The 9,397-nt window shown below is 49.1% G+C and overlaps 1 protein-coding gene across 2 annotated transcripts in view; it reads right to left on the reverse strand.

The window, feature by feature from the left end:
- Positions 1 to 6,246: 6,246 nt before the first annotated feature.
- SFTPD (surfactant protein D) overlaps positions 6,247 to 9,397 on the reverse strand; it is a 14,782-nt gene continuing 11,631 nt past the window's right edge. For both annotated transcript variants that reach the window (XM_045581681.1, XM_036438066.2), the window contains one exon: positions 6,247 to 6,761. In XM_045581681.1, the coding sequence (XP_045437637.1) occupies positions 6,385 to 6,761 (377 nt within the window). In that variant the 3' untranslated portion in view covers positions 6,247 to 6,384. The remainder of the gene's footprint in view (positions 6,762 to 9,397) is intronic.

A 9,397-nucleotide genomic window follows, 5' to 3' on the forward strand; every position in this document is an offset into this window, starting at 1 on the left:
AGCCGGGATGAGACCCTGGGGCCATTTGAACTCTGTAGTGACTACCAACGGATCTGAGATAGTGTGTGGAAAAGAACCCATATGCCAGCTTTTCCTGGTGCTTCTGCCAAGTTCAGCTTCTTGTTCACTTAACAAACCATGTCATTGGTGACCACAAAGGCACTATCAGATTCCATGGGAGTTGCCTTGTGACCCTTTACCTAGCAAGATCATCCTCTGGAGAGAAAACCTTGCCACCAGTGCTGACCCTTTCTTGTGCTCTGTCTGCAGTTCCTAGGTGATCCTCTCCCCTTATACTGATGAGGTCTGTTTCCCAAGCATTCCAGGGGCAGGGAACAGGAAATGTGGGGTGCATTTTTTAAAAATATATTTTTTATTGATTTTCTTACAGCGAGGAAGAGAGAGGGATAGAGAGCTAGAAACATCGACGAGAGAGAATCATCGATCAGCTGCCTCTTGCACACTCCCTATTGGGGATGTGCCCACAACCCAAGTACATGCCCTTGACTGGAATCGAACCTGGGTCCTTTCAGTCCGCAGGCTGACGCTCTATCCACTGAGCCAAACCGGTTTCGGCTGGGGTGCATTTTGGATGCACCATGTGGAAAGGGTCTGAAGAGTCCAGAGGTGGAAGCACCCATGGTCTGAGATGGAGGATGGATAGATGCTTCAGAGATGGCTTAACACCACACTCAATGTATGCTTTTATTTTGTCATTTTTAATAATTAACGTAAAATATATTTTCCTCTGAGTATAGCTTGAACTCTAGTCCATAAATTTTTGCATGCTTATTGCTGTTTAATTTGTTTCTTTAATTACTACTAATATTGTACATTTTTCATGTTTAATTACTATTGGCCATCAGTATATCTTATTTCATGAATTTTCTCTTCTCATCCTATGTAATAAAAGAGTAATATGCAAATTGACCATCACTCCAACACACAAGATGGCTGCTCCCATGTGGTCAAAGATGGCTGCCCCCGTGTGGACATAAGATGGCCACCAGAAGATGGCCGGCAGGGGAGGGAAGTTGCGGGGGGGGGAGGGGCAGGCCTGCAGCAGAGGTCAGTTGGGGGCGAGCAGGCCTGGGAAGTTAGGGGTGACCAGGCCAGCAGGGGGAGGCAGTTAGGAGCAATTGGGCCAGCAAGGGAGCAATTAGGCATCTATCAGGCTGGTGGGGGAGTAGTTAGGGGTTGATCAGGCCAGCAGGTAGAAACATTTAGGAGGAATCAGACAGACAGGCAGGCAGGCAAGCAGTTGGGAACCAGCAGTCCTTTGGGTAGTTGGATTGTAGAGAGCTATCTGACTGCCCATTTAGTCAGATCGAGCCTAAATGAGCAGTCAGACATCCCTCGCGGGGTCCAAGATTCGAGAGTGTGCAGGGTGGGCTGAGGGACACACCACCTCTGTGCACAAATTTTGTGCACTGGCCCTCTAGTTTTTAGATATTTCTCTTCTCATTCCTTCTTCAATATTCATCATTTTCTTATTGATTTATCTGTTATATACTTTGCAAATAAATGAGCATTTCAATTTTAATCTTACATTGCTTAACTTTTTGGCAGAGAAGTTTTATATTTTAATTCTGATTTTATTTTCCTCTAAATGCTTACCCATATAACTGAAAATTATTAATTGAACCATTCATTATTTTCCTATAACTTTGGCAATCTATTTTTTGTCATGCATATATGACATATATGTATAGACATGTTAGGGTCTCATTTTGGTGGCCTTTACATTTGGCCCATCTGTTCCTGTGTCAGTTACATACTATTACAATTATGTTAGTTTTATAAAACTTTTTAACAAAAGAGGACCAGCTCCATTCTCATTGTTTTTAAAGTAATTTTTCTGACTGTTCTAGGTTGTTTATTCTCTTATAATACCTCTTGATGAGTTCCTCCCAGCCTCACTCTTTTTGGAACTGAGTCTTTGGAGAACTCACATCCCTCTGGTCCTCTTCTTATCTTCTCAGGCCCGCTGTGGCCAGGGCCAGGCATCCTGGGCTTGCTCAAAACCCAGCACCCAGCAGCGCTTGTACCCTCCCTTTCCTGCCCCAATGCAGCCCTCTGGTTACAGAACACATTCCCTTGGCCTATAGGTGTCATCTGACCTTTGGCCTAGGCCTGACCCCATCCATTTACATGTGAAATGAAGCATTCAAGGAATTAATAAAAGTGCAGAGAGGCTGGCTGGAGGATCACTGTGTTATTTCCTCAGGTCAATAGGCCTGGAAATGTATTGAAAGCACTTTCGTTTGTTTGTTTGTTTGTTTATTATTATTTTATTTATTTATTTATTTATTTGTTTGTTTGTTTGTTTGTTTTTGCCTCGGAGCTGAATCCTGGATGATTTCTCCCTGCTCTGCTTCTCAGTTTCCAGAAAAGCAGTTTCCCCCTGCTGTCTCTTAGGGTCAGTCAATCTGGGTGATCTCTCCTTTGTATAATAATCAGAAGCAAAGTGTTGCAGGGGAACCAGCCTAGGTGCACAATGGGCGAGTCTGCGCGCACTTACAAACAGACTGCTTTCCAACTCCTCTGTTCTCCCACCCTGTCAGATCAGAATGGGTTGCTCCCTAGAGAATCTCACTAGTAGCAACCTTGGGGACCCCCACCCACTCTCTTGAATCACGCCAGACCCAACAGTGGGGGACTTCTGTGGACGCAGATTTCTGGGGTCCCAGCGGCCGCGCGGAAACCGCAGCTGCCGCTTTTGTTGTTGGGACACACACCCCGCTTTATCCCCGGCAAAATCCAACCTTTCTGTGGAATGCACGTGTCGGTGCCTGTCAGATAGCCCCGATTTTTAACAATCTGTTCCGTGTCCCTTGGCATCTTAAAAAGAGTCCCGCTACTGGGGAAGATTACTCCAGACCCGGCACTGGGTCTCCCCAGGCAGGATACTCGCTGCAGTGCAGCCTTCTTTTGGCGCCGTGGGGCGCGCAGTGGCTGCAGTTGCTGCCGGCGCAGCGGGGCCCCGAAACCCTCAAGCTATCCCTGCAAACTCTGAACTTTCCATGGGTGATTGAAGAACTCCCCTTGAATCCACGTGTTTGTGCCAATTGGGGCGTCACAGCTGCTCGATGGTCTCCTCTGTTGTGAGTTTTCCAGGCCTCAGAGAAGATCCTCCTTTCCTGGTAAGATGGCGCAACCTTCCCTCCGAGTCCGCAGCTCCGGGAGAGCCGCTGCGGCAGTGCTGGCCGCTTGGTCAGGAAATCCTGTCCAGCGGACCCTTCCTTACCTTCCTTGAGAGTTCTGCTGCCCCTTAGCTGCCAATCAACATTCCCTGAGTGACTCTGAAAGCACTTTCTTCAACCATACAAACAGGCTTACAAATAAGAATTCAGTATTTCATTCACTCAACCCTTTCATTTTTTCACTCTGTCTGCTTACTAAACAAATATGTAAAGTACCATTTTGCTCAGGTAGGGAGAGCCTTTGTTAGTGCCTCTGTCTCTCTGTTTGAGTCAGGCAGTCTGGGAGAGACCATATTGCTTAGGTAACTGAAAGTCAAGTAGGTTAATATTCAAAATTTATGCTGTAAAGATGGGCTATGTATGCTGCAGTGACAACCTCCAAACCACACTCAAGGTCCAGGTAGATCCATTTTAATAAATATTTAACTTATAAATATTTTGTCCCTTCTAGTAGATACCTGGGTTCTTGGCTCCAGTGTATAAGCACCGGTAGCTTGAAAAGGTCAAGCACACCATTAAGCTTGAATTAAGGATATCCGGAAGATAAGAGTGATTGAGAATGCCCTGAACTTAAGCAACTTCGGTGTTTTACATCGAAGGAATTCAGGACAAAGATAAAGATCCTAACACCTGCAAACATCAGCGTCTGCCCAGGAGGTGATCTGAGAATATACTATTGAACTGAGCAGGGCTTCCCTATGGAGCTGCTGTGGTTGTCACCCTCCACACCTAGAAGGACGCTAGGCTGCTCCCAGGATGTCGCCTGACAAGGTGAGGGTCATAGCATCTCCTGAGAGGTCAGAGTGGCACAGTCCTGGCTTCACTTGGCACCCAGGCTACTACACTAGGGACCAAGCTACTATGGATGAGGTAGGTCTAATGCTGTTTAATGCCCATGTTCACTTCTGCCCATGGCAGGGGAGGAGAGGTCTCTGTGCTCAGAAAGGGTTAAATCCTGAATTTTATGAAATACTTGCCTTAGTCCTTGGCTGTCATTGGGCTGTGTCTACAGAACCCAAATGGCCCTTCTTACTTGCTCTCTGTGCTGGAGAGCGAACCAGACCCCATGCTGAGGTGGATCTACAGCTTCTCCTAGGGTTTGGGGTCTCCACAGTCCTGGTCTTCAACACCACAGACCACTTCTTTTCTTCCTATTGAGTCAGGTATGCCATTTCCACTGCACTCGTTTCAAAAAAATAGGTTGCCTTACGTGCTGTGGTGGGAAGTGGTCACTTTTAAAGGGACTGACAGACCACCATGAACTTGTGTGGTTCCCAGTGGCCATACTGTGCTGTGTCGTCCACCCCCAGACCTAGTCTCTTGGGCCAGGCTGATTCACTTCCACAGGAATTTTGACCTGATATCAAGCAAGAGTTTCTGACACATGACTCTGTGCTTGGGCAGCTGAGAGCCGGAAGCAGAAGCAGGTGGTGAGAAAGGGAGGAAGAGAGGCAAGGGTGCACAGAGGCAGAAGCAGGGAGACCGCACAGTGCTGTGTGTGCACCCGCAGTCCTTGAGCCACCTCAGAACTCTTCATTCTTAGGAAATATCCCTCCCTGGGCTTAAACCACATCCACTGCTTTTTCCATTTTATTTGCAATGAAATACCTTTGTCAGCTCCCTGGCGGATGGTGTCCAGGTGTGACTTCTGAATTGAAGATTATTTGCTCACCCTTGGATAACTGACATTTCAGAAGCTGCCAGGACCTGGGGCTTTTTTGTCAGTAACAGGAACAAGGTCTCAGCAGAGAGACTAAGCTAAGTGCTGCTGGGAGGTGTGGTCCTTGTTTTCCTATTTTTATCTATCAATAATCACTTTATTTATTTAAATTATCTTTCATTTTTATATTATATCTGACATACTGTGTTATATTAACTTCAGGTGTACATCCCAGTGATTAGCATTACATAACTTACTAAATGATCATCCTGATCAATCTCTTATCCATTTGACACCATGGTGATTAGATGTGGCTTTTTGCTCTCAGACCTGCTGTCCTACATCTGAGGTGTGGCTGGGGAGTATTGGGAAGAGGGGTGTGGCTTCTGGTCCCTGGGAACAAACCAGGACTGCCTTCCTGTCTGGGGAGGAGTCTTGTTGCATCTCCTATGAGCCTGGGCTTCATCCAGGTGTCCTTCCAATTTCTTAAGCACAAGTGTCATTAAAGTCAACTGGTACACAGAGGCCTTTGGCCCAGAAGTTGACAGGCCAAAAGTATAAGGGTTGGGATCAGATGACCTTTCACGTGACCAAGTTGTATCCCTGACACACCTGGGGCCTTGAGCAAGTTTCCCCTCTCTGTGGGATGAAGATGAGGAACTGGCCAGGTGGCTCTGAGGCGGCGAGGGGGAAGAACCACCTGGACGAAGGCAGGGGGAGGGCTTGGGGTGAACCTGAGCGTGGCTGGACCCTCAGTGCCCGAGATCTCAGCTGGAATGGGGATTGTGAGGTGGGACTCCCTCCCATGAGCCGACAGCCAGTCACAATGACAAGGTAGAATGAGGTGCTGGTGTGCAGGGAGGCAGAGGAGGCTACTCAACTGGGCCACACAGTCCTGCTAGGGAGGCAGATGACCTGCCAGGTCAGCCCAAGGTGCTGTGCTCCTTCTGGGGCTCAGGCCTTGAGGCAAGGAGCAGCCACTGAACCTCCCAGCTAGCTGGGGCCAGAGGAGTCTGGGGCTCCAGGAGAGGTCCTGAGCAGGCATGAAATGTGGGTGCCAGGGATCTGAAGCCTGGACAGAACTAGCTAATCCCTGGAGCAAAGTAAGGAGGGGAGAGAAGGGAGAGTTAAGGCTTGAGCACATCTCCATTAAGTGATCAGAAAGAAGAGGAGGGGCTAGCAAAAGAGAAAAATATTTAAATGTCCTAAGGGGCACCAAAGCAAGAGGAGAAAGTGTGACAGAGGAGGGAATGACAAGCTGGATGGACAATGTGAGGAGGCAGAGGGCTGAGGAGGAGCCTTTGGATTTTGGGACCTAATTTGATCCCTTGCAACTGGAAAAGCAGGCCGACCCCTTCTCCCCCTGACAGGGCAGCCAGTGTGTGAAGCCAGTTGTGTATTTTATTCTGATAGAGGAGTTCCATGGGAGCCCTTGGCTGGCCTCATCCCATGGCTCTGTGCAGTAGCCCAGCCACAGAGCCCTCAGCTGTTCATTGTCATGTGGGCAGCACAGGGGAGGGCTCAGAACTCGCAGATCACAAGACGCTTCTCTCCACAGGACTTGTCGTTCCACTTGCCATTGGTGAAGATCTCTACACAGTCCTCATTGCCGTCATCATTGTTGGGCTCCCCGGGGGCCCAGTTGGAATAGCCCAGGGGCTCCCCTCCTGGGTAGACGAACTTGCCCTCCGTCTCGGAGTCAGTCATGCTCAGGAACGCAGCACCCTTCTCAAACTCAACCAGATCTTGCAATGCTTCATTCTCAGCTGTAGAGCGTGGGGAGGGCAGCTGGCCCCCGGCCTGTGTGCACACTTGCTGTGCCTCCTGGAAAGATTTCTCAAAGCCTGCTGACTTGAAGACCTTCTGGCCAACACGTCGGCCATTGGGGAAGAGTTCCACTAGGAGGAGAGGACAGTCAGGTTGGGGTTCTGGGGGCACTTGCCAAAGCTCCATGGCTCTGAGACCTTTGTGCTCCAACCAGAGCCCAGGGCCTCACATACAGGGTCTCAGAGTACCAGGGGGGACAAAGGTGAGACCCCTGGCTCCATGGTACACTCTGGGAGGTGGATCTGACTGTCTAGTTACAGGTGAGAACACTGGGCTCAGAGAGGGAAGCTCAACTTCATTAACCATTCCATGTAGAGTTGGGAGGTCACCCTTATCTGATCACACAGTAAAGCTGAGACATGCTCTTTCTATCTCACCCCATGTTGCATGGCAGAGTCGTTTTCCCAGTTCCTGGGCAGGACTGGAAAGCTTTGGCATGGTGTGGCCTCTGAGAGCTCAAACAAGGAAAGTGCCCCCTCTCCTCTCACTGGGACCCTGTGTAACAGCAGGGCATGTGGCATTGGCAGGGAGGCCCGTGCCGTGTGTGGATGTGGAAAAGGAGAGAGGAGGATGGAACCTCTGAGGGCAGCCATGTGCTAATCTCTGCATTGAGTGCAGCCCAGTGCTGTCGCCTAGCTGTGCATGTGGGTGAGGCTGGAAGCTGGGAGAGAGGCCAGAGACAGCTGAGAGGTGTGCAGGGGCAGGAGAGAGTCAGTGCTGGAGAGAGCCCTGTCTGGGAACCAGAGGGCCATGTGTTCAGCCCCCCTTGACCATGCCTGTCCAGGTGGCAGAGAAAACAATTTTTTTTTTTCTGGGTTACCAGTTCCTCATCTCTAAGATGCGAGTACAATTGATAAAAAGCATCACGTGTGTGACATTCAGCAGAAGTATAGTAACCTCAATTTTGTGTAAAAACTGCTGTTTGAAATTTTAACCCTGCTATTATGGCTTCTGTAAATGCTTGCTTGCTTAAATAATAAGAAAATATAAGACTACTCCCATTCCAGAGAGGCCATAAACTTATCCCAGACAGAGTTGTCAGTGCTCATTCCAGGCCAGGCCTTGAGATATGGTCACACTGCCCTGTCCCAGCACATAGCACTTCTTTCTCAGAAGATCTGAAAGTCTCATTCCAAATTTGGAAGACTAAGAGCTGAAAAGTATAAATAGAGAAGACTGCCACCATGTTGGGGCCCGAAGACACTAGCGGTAGTGTAACAATAAAAGACTACAAATTAATTTGGATTATTGGTTAAGGTATCTTCTGGTTTACAAAATAACACAACTATATATTTTCATTCCATCTCATTTTCCATCCCTTTGTTGTCTGTGTATGTGTGTGTGTGTATGTGTGTGCTTTAATATATTTTTATTGATTTTAGAAAGGAAGGGAGAGGGAAAGATAGAAACATCAATGATGACAGAGAATCATTAATTGGCTGCCTCCTGTTCACCCCCTACTGGGGATCAAGCCCATAGCCCAGACACATGCCCTCACCGGGGATTGAACCATGATCTCCTGGTTCATAGGCTGATGTTCAACCACTGGGCCATGCTATCCAGGCTCATTTTTTATCCCTTTGACTGTTGGGTTTGTGCATAGAAGCCTTCAGGGTTCCTAAGAAGGCTGTGCTCCAGCCCCAAAGGGCTGGTGAGGAGCCCAGGCTGCACCCTGACCCACCGTGACCCTTCCGCAAGGGTTCAGAGGGCAGACTCTACACAGGCTCAGGAGGGCACCCACAGCAGCCCTGGTCAAGAGTTCATCTGCCATTCATTACATGCACCCGGGAGGGTCTGTGTGTGCAGGCAGGAATATGGCTACGTGTCCATCTGAAGGTACATGGGAGCACTGAAGGCCCATCTGGGTGTGTGTGAATATGTGTGTGCTAGTGTGTGTAGATGACATGAGGTGAGTGATGGCGTGTGTGTCATGCACACAAATGTGGCAGGGGCATGAGACAAATTTTCCTTTGTTTGCATCAGTGTACATGTGAGGGACTGAGCACACATGTTTGTGGAGAGAGGGAGACATACCAAATGCTTGAAACCTCTCCCTTGGTACATGGGTACTCAGTGGCCTTAGGAACGTAAGAGCCAAACCTATGTCTCACCCCTGCCTGCCCTCCTCCTTCAGAAATTCCTCTTTGGATCAATGAGATTTGCTGAATGATTTGAGCTGAAAGCTGACATGGGGAAAGCAGGGAGGAAGAGGGGTAAATTAGGGACTCAGGTGGAGATGCCCACAGGCACAGGGCACTGGCTTTGCTCCTGGGTCCTCTGACTCCTCATACCCAAGTTAGGGAAGAGTCTCCACCATGAACACCCAGGGAGGACGGGAGAGCCTAGCACTAGGTAGAGCCCAAGGCAGCTTGCCCCCTGGCGGACCCAGGGCCTGTCTGAGGTGAGACACTCAATGGCCAAATGCCAAGGTCACACTCTCACAGCCTTGAACCCTAACACAGCATCCAAGCCCCAACTCTCAGGACAGTTGTCTGGAGTCACAGCTGCTGTGGGCTGGGCAGCAACATCTTAGGGGGGTCTGCACACCGAGCCCCATAAAGATCAGAAATGCATCCTGGGTAGTGGGGTGTCGTGGGCCCAGCACAAGTCATCAGGAGGGAAGGTCTGAACAGCTGGGCTGGGCATTGAACTGTTCGGGTCCCAGGTGGCTGTGATTGGTGGGGGCTGAAGCTTGGTAGCCTTGACC

Source organism: Pipistrellus kuhlii, unplaced genomic scaffold, assembly GCF_014108245.1.
Source record: "Pipistrellus kuhlii isolate mPipKuh1 unplaced genomic scaffold, mPipKuh1.p scaffold_m20_p_15, whole genome shotgun sequence".
NCBI classification, from domain to species: domain Eukaryota; kingdom Metazoa; phylum Chordata; class Mammalia; order Chiroptera; family Vespertilionidae; genus Pipistrellus; species Pipistrellus kuhlii.